This window comes from Aspergillus tanneri (assembly GCF_003426965.1).
Source record: "Aspergillus tanneri strain NIH1004 chromosome Unknown AapTan_2_pilon_pilon_pilon, whole genome shotgun sequence".
Taxonomy (NCBI): domain Eukaryota; kingdom Fungi; phylum Ascomycota; class Eurotiomycetes; order Eurotiales; family Aspergillaceae; genus Aspergillus; species Aspergillus tanneri.
In genome coordinates this window covers 5840931-5863745 of record NW_022984629.1, presented here as the reverse complement: position 1 = coordinate 5863745, position 22815 = coordinate 5840931, and the positions used below count along the sequence as shown (strand labels likewise).

General features: G+C 44.1%; 5 protein-coding genes across 5 annotated transcripts; 3 read left to right on the top strand and 2 right to left on the bottom strand.

Moving 5' to 3' along the window:
• Positions 1 to 6213: 6213 nt before the first annotated feature.
• On the top strand, positions 6214 to 6926 carry ATNIH1004_001839 (uncharacterized protein; the record flags this gene model as incomplete). The annotated part of the gene is made up of 2 exons (XM_033566534.1): positions 6214 to 6252; positions 6303 to 6926. 2 exons carry the CDS (start codon positions 6214 to 6216, stop codon positions 6924 to 6926), a joined length of 663 nt encoding a protein of 220 aa, XP_033432291.1.
• Positions 6927 to 8981: 2055 nt separating this feature from the next.
• ATNIH1004_001838 (fungal specific transcription factor domain-containing protein) lies at positions 8982 to 11080 on the top strand (the record flags this gene model as incomplete). Its single annotated transcript, XM_033566533.1, has 5 exons — positions 8982 to 9061; positions 9118 to 9176; positions 9229 to 10229; positions 10295 to 10786; positions 10868 to 11080. The coding sequence occupies 5 exons, from the start codon at positions 8982 to 8984 to the stop codon at positions 11078 to 11080; spliced, it is 1845 nt and encodes a 614-aa protein (XP_033432290.1).
• A 1096-nt stretch (positions 11081 to 12176) lies between these two features.
• ATNIH1004_001837 (uncharacterized protein) lies at positions 12177 to 13481 on the top strand (the record flags this gene model as incomplete). Its single annotated transcript, XM_033566532.1, has 6 exons — positions 12177 to 12239; positions 12291 to 12421; positions 12474 to 12750; positions 12945 to 13066; positions 13108 to 13190; positions 13243 to 13481. The coding sequence occupies 6 exons, from the start codon at positions 12177 to 12179 to the stop codon at positions 13479 to 13481; spliced, it is 915 nt and encodes a 304-aa protein (XP_033432289.1).
• A 640-nt stretch (positions 13482 to 14121) lies between these two features.
• Positions 14122 to 14766, bottom strand: ATNIH1004_001836 (uncharacterized protein; the record flags this gene model as incomplete). The annotated part of the gene is made up of 2 exons (XM_033566531.1): positions 14122 to 14686; positions 14741 to 14766. 2 exons carry the CDS (start codon positions 14764 to 14766, stop codon positions 14122 to 14124), a joined length of 591 nt encoding a protein of 196 aa, XP_033432288.1.
• Positions 14767 to 20003: 5237 nt separating this feature from the next.
• Positions 20004 to 21041, bottom strand: ATNIH1004_001835 (zinc-binding alcohol dehydrogenase family protein; the record flags this gene model as incomplete). Its single annotated transcript, XM_033566530.1, has 1 exon — positions 20004 to 21041. The coding sequence occupies one exon, from the start codon at positions 21039 to 21041 to the stop codon at positions 20004 to 20006; it is 1038 nt and encodes a 345-aa protein (XP_033432287.1).
• Positions 21042 to 22815: the final 1774 nt, after the last annotated feature.

Genomic DNA, 22815 nt, shown 5'->3' with positions numbered 1-22815 from the left:
ATGTTTAAAAAAGGAGCCAAAGACCATATCCAGTTTGACCAGGATAAAATACGTATTCACTTTAGCTCTAAACAACCAGACCAAGAAAACCAAGACACCAGGTTAAACTAGATAATAATATATAGTTAAACCAAGCCCTATGGTAAAATGGCTAGGAATCTACATAGATTCTAAACTCCTTTTAAAGAACACGTGCAAATACGAGTTGCAGCTGCAACTAGGGCATTTCACCAAATAGAGGCTCTCAAATACAGAAAAGGGGCTAAGCTTCCAAGCCATAAGACAACTTTATATTGCTTGTGTTTCCTCCATTGCAGATTATGGAGTCCCTTTATGGTGGAAAGGCCAACAGTATTTGGTAGACCACTACCAAAAACTGCAAAACACAGCTCTGAGAAAGATTCTAGGGACTTTTAAAACATCGCCTGTACAGGCATGGAAATAGAAGCATCCCTACCCCCTCCTTGGTTAGATTTAATAAAATCTGCAGAAACTAGTACTTAGAACTGCTTATTTTTAAAATCCCATGCAATTAAAGCAGACTCCCACCACATTATCTAAACCCGGGGGAATTCTATTACCAATCAAGGTTTTTGGATTGGAACGAGAAACCTAGATTACTAGATGCAGAAGACCCTGAATACCACCCTAGAGAGAGAAAGAGAAAATACCCTAGCCAGTTAATCCGACTGCTAGCACTATTCTCCTTTAAGACGTGGAAAGGCACCTTTAGACGCTAGATCAAACCCTACCGCCCTGGTCCCAACTGTTAAACCAAGTAGTAGATATATCTATATCTAGCAAACCGAAAGAGCAAGCAGCCCAGGAACACAAGATGCTAATATCTCAATGACTTGCTAATAGAGATAACCACAAAATTATCTTCTATTCAGATGGATCCCAGCTGCAGAGTGGTCAAAACGGAGCAGGAATCTTCCTCCTAGAGAATAATCCTAAAATCAAAAGGTTGGGCGTGGAATCTAGGTCATGAATAAGGTCTACGATGCGGAGTTATTTGCTATCCAAAAGCATTAAAACAAGCATTTAAGGCTATTCAAATTCCAACTTTAGATATCTACATCTTTTCGGACAGTCAAGCAGCCCTAAAAGGCTTCAATCAGCAGACACCAGCTATGAACCATACCAAAGAACCTTTAAATGGGCAACTAGAATTAAGGAAAAGAATATCAATATTCATATCCAATGGGTTCCAGGCCATCAGGGTAATTTTTGGTAATGCCAAAGCTGACGAAGCAGCGAAATATGGCGCAGAATGGACAAGTAAATATTACAAATGTCCTATTCAGTTAGCCATCTCAAACGAGAGCTCAAGCGAAATGCCTTGAGGATTGGGATAAGCATGGGAAAATGCTAGGAAAAGTATCAATATAGGGGCTTTAATTCCATAGCTTCATGGAAACCAAGCCCCCTAAAGCTTCCCAAGCAGACCTGGTCAACCATTATCCAGCTAAAGCTAGGGCATGGGTATTTTAGATCCTATCTAGTTCGAACACCTAACTATGATAGTGATATAACGAGTAGTGTGCGCAGCAAAAGCAAACTCCGCACCACCTACTTTTCAGTGCCAGGCATTTAGAGACATTAGAAAAGGGTCTATAGAGACCCTAGACAAAAAAGACCGAAATCTGCCTTATCTGTTTACAAAGAAAGCAGGGCAAGAACAACTGGTCAAATTCCTGAAGGAAACCGGGATCGCCACTAGAAAGTGGCTCCTGGATCCCTAAAACAAAAAATCAAAAACAAAAGAAAAAAGGAAAAACAGCAAAAAGAATTGGAATTTCGCATGGTTTAACCCCTTTTATAAGGTCCTCCCCACTCCTAGAATGTCATACTGCTTATTCATGTTTGATTCTACCCACTATGTACGTATCTGTTTGTTAGTTCAAATCCTACCACCCAGGGGTGGTAGGTAGAGCATGCATAGTCTCTGACTGAAAAATGCTCTATAATATGGAAGAATAATATAATAATAATAATAATAATAATAATAATAATAATAATAATAATAATAATAATAATAATTCCCAGGCCAAGGGGAATAAAAGTGGCAGCAAAACTACACAAGGGAAGTTTTTTATAAAAAAAGGATTATTATTAAAGCCTTCTCTTTTTTAGCAGCTTATACTAACTCTTAATTTTTTTTTTACCCAACCATACGATATCCCACACTCTAAATAAAAGGGTCTCGGAATTATTTTGCAGAAACTTTTGCTTAAGATTTTTTTATTAAAAGGTTAGACATAGTATATACAAGCATTTCAGCGATTTACTACTTTAAAAAAATGGCCTTTAATACAGAGTCTGCTGCGATATAAATTATAATATATATTAAAGGCTGGATATATAATTATCCTTACACTACTAGTTTTTTATTACTTTGCTAATAAGTTATAGTTTATACTATTATATTTATCCAAAGCTATTATTACTCTTCCCTTGCTATATACAGGTGCAGGCTTTTTTTTTTCCTACTAGTATATTATTCACGCCTTTACTATATTTATATATTTAACTTTAATAATTTCAACCTTATCCAGTATACCAGCTTCAGGAATCCATTAAATTATACTTAAGGGACAACAGGTATATTAAAGGCTTGTTTTTTTTATATTCTTGCTTAATAAACCTGCATTAAAAAACTATATACTAGGTAAGTTTTACTACTAATATTCTATATATTTTTTTTTTATTAAGACTTAATATACTGCCCAGAGAATATTCTGCCTACACCTATGTTTAAAGATAAATAGGTTAATAAGCTAAGCCTTTTAAATATACATGCTAGATTATACTTCTATAAAATAGTATTAGAATATACTTTAATTATAAACTATAATATTTTAAGTGGAGAGCTAAAGTATAAGTATATTTATTTTTTTTATTTTTTTTTTATATATATACTAATACTATTAAGGCTGTTTAAATATTAGGCTAATACTACTGCACCAAGAAACTTACTGGCCTATCTTTTCCGCATGGATAACTTCCACTAGTCTTTTTATTTAGGCTTTGCTGGAGCATGGGAATATATATATAAAGACTTATTTAGTTTTATATGCAAGTTTTGTCCCAAACTAGTATATAGTTTTATACTATTTAATAATATTTTTACTAATAACCTAGTTAATTCTTTAATACTATTAGGGGTATTAAATCCAGCTGGCCTTACACCCTTACTACAGATTAGTATCCGGAATTAAACAAGTATTATACCTTAGTATTTTATTAACAAGCTTTTATTAGCCTATATAAATAACTATGCTCTTATAGTGGCTACTTAGTATAACTTTGCTTGGCTGGGATTTTTTAAATTAGTGGTATTTTAGGATAGGTATATATAAAATTATATTTTGTATTATATTTAGTGCTAACTTTAAATAGTAAAATATGTACCCAAACATTGCATACTAGTAATTTTATTAGATATTAAAATTTAGTTGGCCGTATTAAGTACTGTATTTCCTATTATTTAGTCCCTAATAACAAGTTATACTACTTTTTTCTTATAATAATATTTACTGTTGCACCTACACCGTCAGACTCTGCAGACTCTACTCTAAATTTTCCAGTATATAAGTTATTAACAGAATAGGATTTAGTTAGCCTATAGAGCAGCTTTTTACCTTTATTTATAATTAATATACACTCTGCAACTGGTGCACCATCTGCGCAATTTATATTACTGGTTTTATACACTTGGGATGTGAATTTTATATAACTATTATACTATTATAATAGCTAATACTTATCTTTTTTTATATTAAACTATTTAGTATATACTTTATCTAGTTAACTATAAATAGCTACACTTTTTTTTAAATTATAAACCAATATATATATATATAATTCTATTTTTTTTTAATTTATTACCTTACTAAAATATATACTTATTGCTTTATTAAAGGTATAAGATTGGTTATAAACCTTAACAATGTTTAGGTAATAGTTACCTTTTATAACTGTTACAAGGTTTAAAATTGGAACAGCTGCTTAATAATACTTTGTTAGAGTTACCTAATATATACTAAACTACTGCACAACTGGTTGGAACCATTACACAACCGCTATAAGCACCTGTTGGTAACCTATCTATAAACTATAATAAACCTATATAACTGTTATTTTTCTATACGTATATGTTATATATAATAAGCTGTCTGTAAATACCTCTCTATATTTAGTGTTGAACTACCCCCATTTTCCACCATGTAGCTGCCTCGTCAGCTTTGTTATTGCCAAAGATTCCTTGGTGGCCTGGAACCCAATGGATGTGAATATTAATATTCTTATTCCTGATCCTTGTTGCCCATTTGGAGATTCTTTGGTGTGGTTCATAGCTAGTGTCCGTTGATTGAAGCCTTTTTAGGGCTGCTTGGCTGTCCGAAAGATGTGGATATCTAGAGTTGGATTGGAGTCTGACCTGTCGCGACGGCGTAGAAAAGAGAGCCGTCAGGACCAGAAATGTTTGGTGGAGGGAGGAGGTCCTCTAACGATTTTGTCGTAGCGCCCTATATCAGCAACGCTTCCAGAACCAGTTCGAATATCTATCCAAGTTAGCAATACGGACCAGGAGAGAGGTTAGAGCGTCCGTTGTACCAATACTAGCATGGCCAGTCAGTTATCAATCCACAACATGGACAAACACCGCAACTTGGTTCGTGTGTAGAAGCGCAGATACACCATGGTAATTCCCAATAGAGAAAATATGTACTGATGGCGACAACTGCCGCCGGAGTTGCGTAGGTTCGTGCCGTCCATTGCTACGCGTCTGTTAAACTCTTGAAATCGACAGGCAGGAAGATTATAGTGTGGGCAAAAACCGAGGCGGGCTCCTCCTAAATGATACGGCGGGAATTTGTCCCCTACTCTATGCTAGCATGGCAGTATTACAGGCGAGAACACTTGTAGAAACAGCATTAGTCCATCCCGCATGATCGGCATCCTAATATTTGAGTATTAATGCCGGGGATGGTCAGCCATAGGAAAGCTTGTATTAGGGCTTACCACGTTACATTAATTCATGCAGGCTTACTGGCTGGGCCGAGTGAAATGCATTAGATTTTCGACATAAGGAAGGATGGGGCTGGTACTATGATCTATAGCCTGGTTCCTGCTATTGTATGCCTAAATCCTTGTCCGTCTATTGGATTGGCTCCGTGAGGTGAGCTCCGACCCGAGCGAACCTGTATCCTGTTATGGGGCTTCGAGCTGTGGCATACCTTAACTTCCAACATAAACGACGCCACAATTTGCCCTTTAATGAGGAATGATTCATTGCCTACACGGTCTGGCCTTGAGAATCAGATATTACTCAAACCTGTTCCCATCAAACCCACGATAGTTATGACTCTAATTCAGGTGGTCAACACGAGCATACTCTTCTGGTGTTATGGACAGTTGTTGGAGCGATCCGGCGTCTCTATTTCCATCCCTTGTCACATATTCCAGGCCCACGAATGGCCTCGCTTACCTGGTGGTACGAATTTTACCACGATGCTGTCCAACCGGGGCTGTATATCTTTAAAATCCAAGAACTTCATAAGCAATACAGTATGATCCATCCTTCCCAGTTGTGGAGGGGCCAGGAATTAAAGCACAGTAGTACTAACTAAGTGAGATATTATTACACACAAGGCCTATAATCCGCATAACGCCGGACGAGATCCACATTAACAATGTCAGCTACCTAGATGCAGTCTATGCACCGTCGATGACTCACGTCGACAAGTATAACTACCAGTTGCGAACCTTACGAGTTCCTGGCGGTGTAGGGACCACGGCCGATTATTATCTTCACAAAGGACGCCGTTAAGTACTCGCTCTCTTTTTTAGTAAGCGCGACGTCCTCTCCCTAGAGGGTGTGATTACCAAGAAGGTCTCGCAAGTAGTTATGCCGGTTAATCACTAAGCATGCGGCGACAAAATCCCCGGTTAACTTATCAGACGCCTTTTACACCTTTTCCAATGAGCATGACCTTTAACGAAGTGGAGTAGGCACAATGCTAATAACCAAGAATAGCGTCGTCGTCAATTTTTTATTTGCCCATCAAACTGACGTACTCCCAGATGAGGAGGCGGCCAGACTGTGCCACAACAGTTATAAGCTTCTTAAGGGAGTTAAACGTGAACAAGCACTTCCCATGAATTCCAGATATGCTTGAATCTCTCCCACAGTTTATAACTACCCCCATGATGCCACCCGGCCTGATTGATATGTTCGAACTCTTTAATGTAAGTTCTTTACCCAGCACAGTTAACACACACTATTAACGAAACTAGAGAGTCCGCGCGGAGTTAGTCAGGATTATGAAGGTGAAGGAATGCAGAGCTCCAAGGAAAAACACAGTGAGCCAAGGAGGCAAAGAATCGGTCTACAAATCAGTCCTAGACAACCCGAATTTACCACTTCTGAAAAGACCTTCCTCCGGCTAGAACAGGAGAGCGCACTACTAACCCCAGCAGGAACCGAGTCGCCCGCCCAAACTTTAAATATTATATTTTATCATCTTCTTGCTAATCCCTTCATTCTCAGTAAACTTCGCGCCGAGCTAGAATTAGTATCGACATCCTTGTCCTGGACCAAACTAGAGAAGCTGCCATACCTCTCCGCTATTATTGAGGAACGTAATAAACTGTCCTTTGGTGTCACCGCTCGAGCTGCCTGCATCCAGCATAAACCTATTATCTACACCCCAACGTGTTATGTGACTTCACCAAGTTCTATGCGGAAATCTTACATACTGCCCGCTGGTACTCCGATTAGTATTATAACTAACGCCGAGTCTGTTTTTCCAGACCCATATGACTTTGATCCCGATCGCTGGCTAGGCGACGAGGGCCGCAAGCGAAGGAAAGGAGGAAGAAAATGCGGGTGGAGCTCGCCCGCGCAGAGCTGTATCTTATGACGGCCGCTCTTGTGCGGATATTTGGCATGGAACTTTGGTGGACGGACGATAGAGATGTTGCTTTCCTACATGACTAGCATGTCGCAATGCCGAGAATGACTTCAAAAGGAGTGAGAGTTGTGGCAACAGTACGTTGAAAGGAGGAATGTATAGGTATCTGGAACTGTGGTAATAGATATCATGCATGTGGAAGGCCAAGGTGTTGACACTTGTCGGATTTATATGGATGATTATATGAGAGCTTGGATATTCTGTGTATTCGTAAGGGACGGCTTATATGTAATCGGACACTTGGTGTCCGATTTTTCCTGATTTCCACTGAGTCGATTAACCGCCAGGAGATTCTCCCATTTTATATAAGAACTAACTTATCCTCCATTTGATAACACAGTCAACCACCGAACCGCACCATCCAACGTCTGCTTACTCGACTCGTACTCGAGACCGAAATTGGACTCGCTTTCCAGCGGATGTGGTATTGCCTAGACCGGAGGCAGGATACCGAGGAGAGCCTCGACGAACTCGTTAAGGCCTTTGCAGCTACGGGTACTCGAGAGGTCTGCGAAACTGCGAATACAAGCTTGGTTACGGTTGGGGTATCCTGTACGGTCACTGGAGACACTTCTAGCTACATTTGCATGACACGGTCGGCCAGCGGAGAGAGATCTCGTAACGCGAAGCGGGGAGTCTTTCCCCGTGGGGCGTAGCACATATATTAGTAACAGACGCGCATGTCGGTTTTCAAAGGGACGGCGGCTACCTCACTCGCATTGAGGACCTGAAGTCTAGTAGCCGAAAGTGGTGTCGTCCTAGTGGGGTATGTTTTGCCATTCTTCACTATCTCACTCGCACTGAGAACCTACGGCTGTGCGATGGATGTGATATCGTTCTAGTTGAAACGCTGGTGATACATGCTTAAGGAGCAAACCTGGAATATAAATCTATACGTAATTCTTACGACTGAAAATCGGTCATTTTGAAAAATGGTTTGCCAACACATGTGAATGATTCGCCTAGTGGATTCGATCATCTATTTATAATAGCCGAGTCTACAGTACACTCTGTACAGTACTCAGGTACTTTTGCCAACATTTGAAGGAGGATTTTCAACTCACCTTCGAATGTCCTCACCGTACCCTCACCTTCCCAAAATACAAGTCGAAATCTTCCTGGCACATCTGCACGATAGTATTCTCCTGATATTATTCTCCTGTGGACATTATTACTCCTGCCGCTGTCAAACACTGTGAGCGACGCTTTTCTGTAGCCCAACCAGTTCCATGTGTTTCTTCGATGGCTGTCGGAGCTAAGCTTTACTGCCAAGGTCCCGAGTCTGACAAGCATATAGTAGTCTGACATGAACAGTAGAATCATGTGGCTATGTGTATGACAAGAGGGTCAAAAAGGAGTCGACGGGAGCGGGGCCCCGGGGGCCAGCCTAGCGTCAGTTCTGACGTGGATATCCATGATACGACCAGACCCACATGATGACCACGTGTATAGCCCCCGCTAGATACACCAGATAGATACAGGCCATAATCCGAAACACCCAATATCCGGCCGAAATGCAAGATAGCAAAATACTATATCACGTTCTAAGGGAACAAAAAACGGTTGTCAAGATCCAGAACTGTTGAAGAATAACAAAGGAGAACCGCAATATTGTAGTCAGGGCAGGGAATTGTGAAACATTGGACAGAAATATGATTACTCTACCCTTCCACAACTAGGGAAGGAATTAGTCGGTCCCTAGTCAGCTGACACGATCATTCCTGGGGCAATTGATTATGAATATATTTTACCATCACAATGAATTTAATTGATTATTTACACCCTGCCTTACTAAAGCGGGGGGGACGACCAAAAGGGCGGATTCTAAGTCACTTCCGGTACGGCTGCCTACCCCCTCAAGTCAGCCACTACCCCTGTTCAGATAAGGTTGGATCGTGCATAAGTGTAGTTGATGGCGATAACCGAGGTCTTCATATAGTAATAACAGGGGCCCATTATTGAACAAAAGTCGCATTTATGCAACAGGATACAATGTCTACTTAAATGATTCAGAAAGACCTAATCGACAGGCGCAAGGCCTTGCCTGTGATGAGTGTCGAGCAAGAAAACTTCGATGTGATAGAGTACGGCCAACATGTGGGACCTGCGAAAGCCTCGGGCTCACTTGCACCCCAAACAGTGCTCGACGGCCGCGAGGGCCTCGAAAAGGCTACCTGAAAGCGTTGCAGTCTCGCATTTGTAAGAACCTTTGTCTTCTCCGCTGGTACAACACTGACTTACCCCATCCCAGCGGCTCTTGAACATCAATGGAGCAGACAACAAATGGCTGTGGGGGGAAGCCCGCCCGAAAGCCCCCCTAGTAATCAACAAGGTCAACATCTCAGACAACGGTCGGAATCTACATCGTACGAGGTTCAAGACCAAGTCCAAGCGAACGCCGAACAGCCATCTAGCTCTCAGTCATCGGCTGAGCTACCGATCATACAACCGACCGTGCCATTAGAAGGATTATCGGCCTTGCACGGCTTCCAGCCGATCAACGGCCCCTTTCCCTCTACTCTCCCAACCTCATCCACCACTAATACCTCAGACCCATCAAAGCCTGCAGACCTCTTCTCTCGCATGGGAAATTTCAGTACAATGCCTGCAGAATTTGACGTAAGGGCATTTGTGCCACCACAACCAATCCCAAATTGCGCCTTGTCAGACGGCCAGTTTGAGCTTCCCTCGGATTTTGGCGTCACGACAGAATTCCAAATGCCTAAACTGATGAAGGCGGATTTGAGTCACCTGTACTTTGACCGAGTTCATCTATTTGCCCCGATACTCAACAAGCGCCGTTATTTTGCGCGCGCCGCGCGACCAATGAGTGACCAAGGAGCTATGACTTGTCTCCAGCACGCTATGTGGACACTTGCAGCGTGGTTGGGGAGTCAGTTCAAAGACATCCAGAAAGACCTTTATATCTATACTCGGGGACTGTTAGAAAAATGGGAGCTCAACATGCATCCCGGGGATCCTCCAATTGAGTTAGCCCAGGCATGGCTATTTCTGGCCATATATGAAATCATGCAGGTCAATTACGAGCGGGGATGGCTGAGTGCTGGGCGGTGCTTTAGGCTCGTTCAACTGATGAAGCTTCATGAAATTGACGTGCCCAACGGGATCGCAGAATCCGGTATTTCATTTGGCGATGTCGAGGAACGCCGAAGGACGTTCTGGATGGCGTACTCCCTGGACCGCTTCATCAATCTCATAAACGAGATGCCGCTGACCCTCAACGAACAAGTGGTAAGCATTTGTGCGATATCCTCTTTTGACTCGTTTTGTGTTGTTAATGTTGACCCGGATGACAGATTTTCACTCGCTTGCCAGCACCAGAAGTAGCTTTCCAACGTGAGCGACCAGTTGAAACCCAATTCCTGTCGGAATTCATGGCAGGAGACGACGATGTGCAGAAAGTTTCTCCATTCGGTGCCTGCATTGTACTCATGACCATCAGTGGTCGCTGCTTGTCACACCAGCAGCAATGTATCGTTGAAAGAGCATACGGGGGCATACCTCAAGACTTCCTAACCCGACATCAATGGCTTGAAAGCATCGTCACGAGCAAAGGTAAAACGATGCTTGATTGCGTTTCAGATGATTTAGATGGTGAGCTCACAGACCCTATGCTGCTTTTCACAAACATGGCAGCGCAAGCGACCACGCTTCTGTTGGGTAGGACTATGCAGTCCGCACTGTATAATTACGAGAGCTTGATTAGCGGATTCGAAGAGCGAGCCATGGAGGCTGCTCAAAAAATATTACATTTATGCCAGAGGCTAGGGCAGTATGGCTATTTCAAGGTATAAGAACAAGACCCCTGAGTAACAAATGCGAATGATTCACGTATGCACGTCTCTGCTAACTCTGAACTCCATTCACAGATACATCCCTTCACGCCAATCCCCCTCGTCTTCTGTGCAGAATTTGCACAAGGGCGGAAAAACCAAAACCCCGCGTTTGAAACCCTATATAATTCCATGTTATGTAGTCTCCGGGATCTAAGTGTAGTCAATATGTTGGCGGAGACGTGTTTGGCAAAGTTCAATGATTTTAACCCCGAGATGGACACTGACATGTCCAAATGTCAGAGCTAATATTAGAAGTCAAGAAAGAGATAGAAGAAAGATAGACGGGAGCGTTAAATCCATCCCTACTCGCTTGTAATGTCAAGGATGTCGTGTCTGTATATAGCTATTTCGGCAGGATGAAACATGTCTTACAGATATTAAGGCTCCAGTCGGGGGTTGATATTGCCACCTACTCGCTTGTAATGTCAAGGATGTCTTGCAGACTAATTTTATTCGGGCTTAGTATAGCTGTAATAAATCCTTCAAAACACTGGGTTTCCTCTTTGTATGCAAGCAGGCACACACCATTTTAGCCCGTACTACAATAAAACTGGTGGCCTAATTCCCTAGGTGGTGGATATATTCCGGTGTCATTAGGTTTGGTGTGACCAGAACGCCCCAACTCTTACATGAGTGAATAATGGCTTATGCGCAAGGATCATTTATAAAGACTGGGCTCTTAAGTTATTGGTCCGGAGTAACAAAGCTGAGGTTAATAAGTTAGGTATTTTTCGTTCAACGTTACAGATCATATTAACCACCCACTTGGCCAATCAATTGCACTAACCTCCACGCATTTTCCTGCGCTTTTGAGCTCCGAATGTCAAAAGCTCAGCCACCATGCAGAAGAATATCCCTTGCCCCCGCTCCTTATTAACGACGAAAGCAATGGTTGCATTGTTAGAAAATCTTTCGGCATGTAGTTCATTTTAACCCCGAGAGACTCCGAGACTCCGATATGTTAGCGATAGGATGACATTCCACAACACAATTGACCGATGGATTCAAATTGTAAGGCGGCGATACATTATCCCTTGGAAATTTGGTTGGTACATGATCCTGGTCATTGATCCTTCATGCAAGTTCTTGTACCTCGCGAAGCCAGTTCAAGCCACTTCAGTCGGTCTCAAAAATAGCCTTGGAGACGGAAACAAGGATCCCACACTAAGGCCTAGTGTCTTGTCTCACTTCATGTCCCCGACAAGACTGCATAGGGAAGTGAATCACCCAGTTTTACTGTATCTGCTTTTATGTGGGGGCGGTTTGTTCAGCACTGATGAATTTCTAACAATTTCGCTCAGGCTACTGTTTGAAATCGAATCCCGTTTGGTTCTAAGGAAACATGGCGTACATCCATGCATCTTCCACGCAATCCATCATCATTCTAGTTATGGTTATTGTGCTTGTGAGTCTTAGAAATGACACTTGGCTTTAATTGAATACTGACCAGAATCAGACCAAAATCTATCGGGTTTATACTAGCCCTCTTGCACATCTCCCTGGCCCTGCCATTTCAAAATGGACAGGGCTGGTCTTGCAAATGTTCGCGGGGAATAGGCCACATTATGTCCAGAAACTACATCAACAGTACGATAGGTGCTACCGTGAGAAACAAGCTATTTTGATAAAGACTGAACAGAGCGGTTGTCAGGGCCCATTGTTCGAATCTGCCCAACGAACTTGACGTCAGTGACAGTGAGGAAGCAAAGGGAATTCATAATGTTGCCAGCCGATTCTACAAAGATCAATTTTACGAACATATTGGTCGCCCTAGTCCCAAGACTCTCTTCAGCTCAACGAACCCTCAATTCCATGTATATCAACGTCGGCTGCTGGGTGGGCCTATGTCTGAAACCTCAATTCGACAACATGAGCCCACCGTAGCCCAGAAATTAAAGTTATGCGTTGATCAAATGGTAAAGGAAGCTGGCAAAGGAAGCTGAAAGGCGGGGTTGTGTAGATGTCTTTAAGTGGTGGTATGTTCTCGCAACGGACACGAGCGGCGAGCTGAGCTTTGGCGAGTTCTTCAGGATGACTGAGAAAGGAGAGCTCAGCCTATTTGAAGAGATGATAGACCCGCTAGATTCTTTCGCTGACACAGAATTTACAGAAAAGTCAATACTCGTTGGACCTTGAGATGGTTTCGACTCTGACGATCATCCGTACGACCTTTCTATTCCTGCCTCAGGTCGCTGAATACGTGCCACTGCCATACTCCAAGCAAGCTGCTCAGTCTGGAAAGAGGATGGGCGGATATGCTGATCTATCCATAGGTACAAGAAGCTTGTCGAGACTTATGGTGATGATGTGAAGCCCACCCTGTTTACCAAGTTGATCAACAAGGGTCACCACGAAGGTAGTTTGACAGAGGCTGGGATCAGACTGGAAGCAGGGGGATAACATCATAGCTGGCAGCGACACGTCGGCTATCTCGTTAACCTACCTGGTCTGGGCTGTCTGCAAACCCCCCCCCCCGTCCGAGATTCGCTGGTTGCTGAAGTTGCAACCCTCCGGGATGATTTCACAGACGAGGATGTGCGCGCTTTATCGTATACACGCCGGGTCATCGATGAGACATTGCGACTATACCCGCTGTGCCTGGGGCGTTGCCATGAGCGGTGCCACACGAAGGCGCGAAACTGGTTAATCATTTCATCCCAGGTGGAATCACTGTTTCTACACAGGTATACAGTCTTCATCGAGATTCCAAGATCTTCCAATCTGAGGTTTTCTGAAAGAGGAATCACACGATGCATAAGGACTAACCCCAACAAACTTAGTTTCGACCCTGATAGATGGATCAACCCCACGAAAGAGATGAAAGACTCCATGCCTTTTGGAGGCTGCTCCCGAAGTAAGTGTTTTTCAGTCCGCTCGTTTTTACCTTGAGACTTACATATTTAAATAGCCTGCATCGGCATGCACCTCGCGCGAATATGATAAATGTGCTGTACTTATTGAAGATGAACGGCCACGGAAGCAGAAGAGACTAAAGAGTCTAGAGAGTCTAGAGTGGGCTGGGAAGGAGTTTAGTGGGAACTACGTCTCGCGACGGTGCATTTCTTCCGTCGCTTTACCATCCCTAAGGTATCGAGTAAAGAATGATTCACCGACGATGATATATACCAGCACATGTATCTCCTTGTGTCTCCAAAAGATCATCGGTGTTTGATAGACAATTACAGCACAGAAGATAATTAGAGAATCGATGATCGCATGCAACTCACTTGTTTCTATATAAAAGCCAACATCGACGATGGCTAACACATCAATTGATACAATACATATCAAACCGTTTCCAACTGCTTTGTGAAGAGCTCTTTCGTCTCCCTCGTCATTTGATTAACATCATAGTGCCAAATCTTTCGACAACGCCAGTCAATCTCTTGTGCACATTTCGTAGAATCAACTCCAACCTCAGCGTTCTGGCCCTGGTAAATTTTGCCGATGTGCCTGCTTGTCTCCACCAACCAGTGTGCTCGCTCGAGACGAATAGAGTTGTAGGTCTCGAGGGACTTGCGTAATAAATTAGGCTTCGAGATACCGCCATTCTCAACATCATGCGATTCAGTATACTCGTCCGCAGTGGAAAGAAGTTGTGCAAGAACTGCTGCGTCTTCCACTGCAAAGCTAGCTCCAGTACCATGGTAAGTCGCAGCCGCATGCGCCGCATCCCCGGAGATACATACGCGACCGCGGATGAATGTCGGTACCGGATAGACACAAGTGTCGAATACAGCCCATTTGCTGAGCTCGTTCTGGGGCATGTCAATGATGGCCCTGACGGCGGTGTTGAACCCCTCAAAAGCCTTCACTGCATCGGCTTTTCTGGCAGGGAGGGTGAATTTCTCGCTGTCTGGCCGTTGATTGGAGTCAGTGACGAAGGCGAAATATTCAGAAGTTTACCACCACGCGTCAGGCCCGAGATACATGTGTCGAGTTTCTGTTTTCTCCTGACCAAGGGCAGTATATGCTTTTTCCGTTGGGACCAGGCCGCGGAACGCATATTTGTGGGTATAGTGTGCATGGTGAGCAGGATTATTGCCCTCCCCAATCACGAATTGTCGCAGCCGATGACTAGCGTCCAATGAAAGTATTAGCAAAGAGCTTTGAAAAGTGTCAAATGGCCAAATAACGGAGATCTACGAACATGACGTGCCGACATTAGTAATTGCTGTATTACTCCCATCCGAAAACTTCAGATCAAGAGGCGATTAACTGCGTTAAAGTAATCCTCCTCCTTTGACTCAGCATCTCGTGGTGGTCGTCGTGTTATTGCAGGAGAGGATGGTCCAGGTGTACAGAATGGGGATTTATCCCTAGCAGGCGCTTTTCCCTTCTTCAGGCCCATTTTAAAATTACTATCAATCCCTCGAGAGGCAATTAAATATAAAAAGCAGGTGGTTTAAAACCACGTGATATCAGCTCTAAAAGGAAGATATAGAGGGTCTCATAACCTGTTCGCTGTCAGGGCCTAGGTCGAACCCTGCCTGAGGCGCCAAGTCTGCTTTATTCACTGTTGATCCCACAATGTAGAGGCTTCCCACATTTCCTGTACGATAGAATTCTTTCTTCCTTCCTTCCTTCCCTACGTTTGATGTTTCGTTAGATCGCCACCTTAGATATAACCCATCCATTTTACCAAGGTGTATAGGATCATCATATTCGCGAGGCATAGTTCTCTTCAATTCAGGGGTTCTATGGCTCGCTCCCTCGAATCGACCCTATTTGCTTACGCAACTCCGAACAGGCCACTTATGGCTTGCGACGCATGGTATGCGACATGACTTCTGAGACAATAGCAGTATAAATATGGTGCACCGGAAACTGTAGTTTATATACTAATTAATTGCCCGCGGCTGGGCGGGCTGCGACAAGAACAAGGAGGAAAGATTAAAATAGTATTTAATAATAATTCAGATATGCTGGGAGGAGCGGGGCAAGGTAAGAAGAGTAGGTAAAAGATGCCGCGCAGGGGAGTAGTATTTTAAATGCGGCACTGGACTTTGCAGAGATATCTCAGAGAGTTCGAAGTCACGCGCCACAAGGGCCGCAGAACAGAACACCAGGTATCGGCCAACACAGGCCTTGACGAGGCTCCAAGTTCATCGGGAAGTAATAATTTGCTGTAAATAGATGCACATATAGAGCAGCGATAGGGGTATCTTGCACATCGCCTTATGCGAGGGGTCGGGGTATGAATCATCATCATCATCACCATTATCTAGGTCAAGATGTCCGGTTCATATAGAGGTGTATCACTGGGCATCAGATCCTATCCTATTATCCTTTATATATAAATGCCCTCCTGATCCAATCGCAAGGTCATACGGTAGGTCTGCCGTGTTTGGCCTGTAGGCTGGCACAGCCAGGCTATTATCTATTCCCAGAGTGTCGCCGGGTTCCAGTCCACTTTGGTGGAGCTCGTGTCAATTATAAATGGCGTGACCATACTAGTCGCTGCTTTGAACGGTCAGGAGGAGAGGATAATCCAAGAGATAATAAACCAAAGGCAGCCCGGATAGTGCTGTAGCCCTACAGACACTCCTAGTGATCGTACGCTACCGGCGCCAGGTGCTTCTCCAGAGAATGCTATTTTGTTGTTTAAGTGTGTTCTTCCCTTTTGGCGTACAGCGTTGGGTGGCGTTTGATGTATGGCGTTTGGAGTTTGTGTGCTTTTGTGTTTTTACCCGGCAATGGCTTGCACCCCTCTGTGGTGCTGAGGACTATTAGCCTTTCTAGGTTAAGCTAAGCAAGCCTGAGTACTTTGTAGATAATTTGTAGTGATAAAGTAGTGATCTGCATTTTATGTGGTTGCCTAACGTGCGGGGTTCACACCCCGAGTACTTCAATCCTCTGCATGTATTCTAGGTGCGAGAGTCAACCATCCAAGGAAGTATGGTAGTTATAGTGGTCTAGGATATCAATGATATTATATCGTTCCCCATATTAGGCGACTGGTTGTGTGAAGCTGTTCGATGAGCTTACTGCCTTCTTCCCCTGAGTCACATCATATAGTAATATATTCTCCTAGTGGAATATTAAAATCTGTTTAAATATGAATTAAAGCATATCATTCTGTATTCTGCTGGCAAAAACTGAGTCACCGGATAGAAAAATTAGTTTTTAAACTTCTGTCCTAATAACTTGCCGTAGAAGATGCTCTCTCCCGAAACTCTGGTGGACAACAGACGATCCCCAATGCTACATCCCCTACCACACAGACCTTCTTCCTTTCAAAATGTTCCCCATCCCTCGTACCACCGTTGCTTCTAATCTTCCGCCGCGGGAAATCACCTCAGGATCCACCTAATTTGCACACTAAAAGGGCGTCCTACAGTGTGGGAGCAGACAGCCACCATACATATATGTTTATGTGAATACATATTTTGGCCCTTGCTCAAATGGTGTTCTAGAGTTGTTAATATTGTTTGTGATACTATAGATTACAAATATGTAGCACGTCTTTCATGGATGGTTTCCAAAGCAGTCAGTGTTGGTAGAATATGTGGGGAGCACGGTCTGCGATTCCGCTTTTTGTTCATTCTCAAGTGCTATAGTTGAGTAGTACCTACATTTCCCAGCAGTACACACGAACAAAATATTGACGGAGATCTCAAATGGCCGGCTATGTAAACTACGAAAATATCCGAGGTCATCAGCTCAATGGGCCAGGAATTACATAATACACCTTAGAACGGGATAACGTAATCGGTAAGCGAGCGCCGCATGAAAGCGAGCGCCGCACTTCTGTACGCCATATAAAATGGCACTCTTTGAAACCTTAATATCTCAACCACCAGTAGATATAGAACATCTTTATAAGACAATAACATATATATGGATTCTAAAAGGTATTTTCATGTTTTTAAATAGCTTTCTTGGCTTTAAATACTAGGACAACTACAAATATAAAAAATACGAGTAGTAATTTATCTTATCTGGAGAAATATTCATTCCTAAAATTTCTCTGCTTAATATATATATATACGTTATTATATTATACTGTATATTAAATTTTATGCCCTCTAGGTGCTTTATTGTTGAGATATTAGACTCTCAAAAAGTGTCATTTTATATGGAATAGAGAGGTGCAGCGCTCGCTTTCATGCGGCGCTCGCTTACCGATTACGTTAACGTATTTCATAAGCGAGCGTTCCACACAAATCGAGCGTTCCACCCTCCCAATTTCAACGCATCAATCATTTGAAGCAATTTAACCACCCACCCACTGCCACCAAAAAATAGACATAAGAATTCAAATAGCTTTAGTATGAGAAGGATAAAAGGGTACCAACATGCAATATCAGCTTTTAAAAATTAAGAAATTTGCTTATTACGCGAAGCAGCACGTGTTTATAATGTCTCCCACACAATTTTACGCCGTCGGCTCAAAGGCACTCTAAGTCGCAGAGATATTCGCGCTAATAGTCATAAATTGACTCAAAATGAAGAAGAATCGCTTGTACGATGGATCTTATTACTAGAACAACGCGGAGCTCCTCCCCGACCATCTCATATACAAGAAATGGCCAATATTCTTCTTTCCAACCGTGATACTACACCTATTAAGACGGTTGGTGCAAACTGGGTCTACAACTTTGTTAAGCGGCGTAATGAGCTTAAGACAAAGTATTCTCGTCAATACAATTATAAGCGTGCCAAATGCGAGGACCCTAAGCTTCTTAGGGAGTGGTTTAATCGTGTGCAAATCACTATAATGCAACATGGAATTGCGCAAGAAGATATCTACAATTTTGATGAAACTGGCTTTGCAATGGGCCTAATAGCTACTGCTAAAGTAGTTACTAGAGCAGATATGGTTGGGAAGCCATTTCTTATACAGCCAGGTAATCGAGAATGGGTTACCTCTATTGAGTGTATTAACTCTACTGGTTGGGCACTTCCACCTTGTATTGTCTTCAAGGGAAAAGTCCATATGGAGAGTTGGTATAAAGACTTACCAGCTGCATGGAGAATTGAAGTTAGTGAAAATAAATGGACAACAGATAAGATTGGACTACGCTGGCTTAAAAAGCATTTTATTCCTGCAACAACTAGTCGTACGGTTGGAACTTATCGCCTGCTTGTTCTTGATGGCCATGGTAGCCATCTTACACCTCAGTTTGACCAGATATGCAGTGAGAATAATATTATTCCTATCTGTATGCCTGCACACTCATCACATATCTTACAACCTCTTGATATTGGCTGTTTTGCACCACTGAAGCGCGCGTACGGGCGTTTGGTGGAGGACCAGGCACGGCTCGGCTTTAATCATATTGATAAGCTTGACTTTTTAGAAGCCTTTCAGCAAGCGCGTGCAGAGATATACAAGCCAGATACTATTAAAAATAGCTTTGCAGCAGCTGGTCTAGTCCCTCTTAATGCTGAGCGTGTGCTTAAACAGCTTAATATACAGCTAAAAACTCCAACACCTCCAGGAAGTCGATCAACCAATTCACCATCCAAAACACCTTACAACACCACACGATTTAACAAACAGATAGCTGCAATTAAAGAGATGCTGGAAGGGCCAGATCAAAGCTCTTTATCTACTACTCAAGTACGGTTGGACAAGATTGCCAAAGGATATGCAATAGCTATAAATGAGACAGCTCTGGCACTTAAAAAGAGTAGGGATTTACAGGCGGGAAATAAGAAAAGGCGTCGAAAAAAGAAATTAACTAAGCGACAAATAGCTGCTCCAGAGGGTCTTTCTACAGAAGAGGCTCAGGCACATATGCAGCTTCAAGATAAGCCTCAAGAAGCTCAAGATACTATACAAGTAGATGCGGGGCCATCTACAGTTGAGCGACGCGTACGGGCGCCGCCGAAGTGTTCTGGCTGTGGTATTCAGGGGCATAAAATTACTAAATGTCCTAATTAATGTAGTAATTGATTTTTATATAGAAATGCAGATTTTTGGGTGGTTGAATTGCTTCAAATAATTGATGCGTTGAAATCGGGAGGGGTGGAACGCTCGATTTGTGTGGAACGCTCGCTTATGAAATACGTTAACTATCTTTGTGATTTTTGAAGAATCTTATTCAATTTTACATCGTGCTCTAGCTAATCATCGAAAGCGAGTGACAACCGAGCTTGTCCATTGGCATTCTTCATCCATAGGTACTCGTGTTAGCACAAGGCACATCCACAAAAGGCAACATTAGACTGGCACAACAATCTTAGTGCCACTGACACCACCCTTGAGCTTGTCCAGTGCTGCGTGCACTCCGCCCAGACCGCCACCCTCAATCTGGATAGTGGGGCTGGGGATTACTTCACCGGACTGCAGACCGGTCTTCAGCCACCCATTGAAGACCTCGTCAATGTGCTTGCTCCTCGCGGTCTCGTCCATAGATGGGAAATTGAAAGTGATCTGCGTGTTGTCAAGGATAGGGTGACCTTCTGGGAGTAGGGGTGAGTGTGCAACCTTGGCATGTGCATTGCCCTTGGTCTCCTTAAGGACGTCTAATGTTGGCTGCAGAGCTCCATCAACAACGCAGTGTGCAGTGTGCAGCTTGACACCATCCTTTTTCACGGCGCTAACAATCTGGGAGACGACATCGCTTGCCCTGTAATCGAAAACCGCATGGGCTCCGAGCTTCTTGACGAGGTCATGGTGCTTGGGACTGGCGGTGGCGTAGGCAGTAAAGCCGAGTGTCTTGGCCGATTGTACGGCAAACGTGCCTACACTGCTCGATGCGCCCCAGATCAGGACCGCTTGTTTGTCTGCGGGAGTGTACTTGGTGTCGAGCCGAATGCCGATTGTGGTCCAGGCAGTCAAGGCAGTCAAGACGGCCAAAGGGAAGACCGCGCCTTCCTCAAAGGATAGATTGTCTGGAAGTGGGATGACAGCTTCGGATTGTGCCAAAGTGTACTTTTGGAAGGAACCGTGGTCTGGGGAGCCGTTCTGGTAGAATGATGAGGCAAAGGCAATAACTCGGCTTCCTGGGCCAGGGACCGTGGTGACATTAGAGCCCAGCTTGGTGACAACACCAGCAGTATCGGATCCGATGATAGCGGGGTAGATAGGCACAGGAGGCATGCCATAGTCACGCTGGAAATAATCGCAGGGGTTCAAGGCAACAGCCTTGACTTCGATGAGAACATCGTTTGGACCGGGCTCGGGGGTGGGACGCTTGCCAAGAGACAAGGGACCGCCCTGCTGGGGGAGAATGGCAGCTTCGTGTTGTCCGGTCATGGTGGATGTTTGACGAGTTGGCGTTGTGATTGCTGTTGTGGGTATTTTTCTGCTGAAAGACGGTTTAACCTGAGCAGGCAAAGCATATAGAAGGGAAGAATGATAGAAAGTGAAATGTCGAAGATGAAAATAAGAGGTGTACAACCACGGTGGGGTTATATTTTAGAAGTTGCTTGTGACATACCTGCAGATGAGGTCTTCACCTTTCCTTAAATCCGATACGTCCCTAATAACCGATTTTGGGAGAGTTTCTTTGCTTGTTCATGTCGGCACGTTATTAAACCCCTGCTTTGATACTGGGATATGACCCAAGTGATGACCATAATCGTCGAATCAGAGTGGCAATTAATGCACTACTCTTTTGCGCCCCCATGGCTCATAATCGTCGTTGTTCCGGTGTTAGGGCTAGGCGCCTTACCATTAAATCCGAAGGCTGTGTAGGGATCTCGAAGACTGAAACTCTGCGGTACTATCCGTAGTTAGTGTCCGTGGTTAGTATGGAGAGTTGGGACGAAATACCAGTGGTGGTTAGCATCCTTTTTTAGTGTAGACCCCCATGTCTCACTGTGCCCTCCCATAATCTGCAAGGTATCGGGTCATCTTGAAGTCCACTTGGCGGTTCCACGGACCGAGGACGGGCTCGGAGTTTCCGGGGCTTAACCAACCACCCTATATGCGAAATTTCTGCGTCGGGCACCCGGCGTGGGGAGGCAACCACATCCAGCCTCGATTTATCGAGGACGCCGGCGAATTAATCGACTTAATACCTACCGTCCCCAGGGCTGTCGTCCTCGGGGCACGGCGACCTTTTGGTCGCTGAACTGGCCAGGGAGAAATTCTACTATCGACCAAACTGTGACCGACCAACCACCTCCTCATCAAGTGCCAACTCTACCACGACAACTATGGCTCAGATCACAGTGCCACTTACTCGAAATGGCCCCTGCGAATGCGACGCAACCCTACCGCCTAAACAAGGAAAGCCTACGACCGAGCTGATTGGGAGAAGATCTGAATGGAAGTAAAGAGTGTCATGGGGCCATGGAAGGAAACGGACACGATTGAAGCACTAGATTTGGTCGTGGACAAACTCACCAAAGCGACAGCAACAGCGGTCGACCACCACACTCCCGACCTGCGACATTCCCCCTACTCGAAGCGATGTTTACCATTGATCTTAAATCGCAATAAAAAGAGGTCAACCGTTCGCGGCGCAAATGGCAGGAGAGCTGCGCTGAGTTTGGACGGGAGACCCTCGTACCATGAGGCTTTTTGATGAAATGAGCGAGAGGTGAAGGGCATGGACACGAACAATCGAGAAAGCCAAGGTATCACACTGGAAACCGCGAGACTCCTGGGGCAGTATCCCTACCCCTAGGGTAGGTGACAGAGAAGTGATCGACAATGGGAAGGCTCAAGCCTTCATGGACTCTCTCTTCCCAACGATGGCACCTCCTCGGGAGGAACCTTTAGCCTACGTCCCAACCGAGATCCCGTGGCAACCAATCTCCAAGCTTGAAATCTATCGCTCCCTCAAAGCTGCCAAGAGCTCAACGGCGCCAAGCGAGGACGGCCTCCCAACGCTAATATGGAAACACCTCTGGAAACGTCTTGGGGACATCATCACCCGGATATTTGCCTCATCAATCGACCTAGGCTACCACCCTAAACGTGGAGGACTGCCCGGATCGTAGTACTACGGAAATCGGGCAGCCGGACTACTCGCTTCTGGGAGCCTACCGCCCTATCTCACCATTCAACGCTCTCGGCAAGC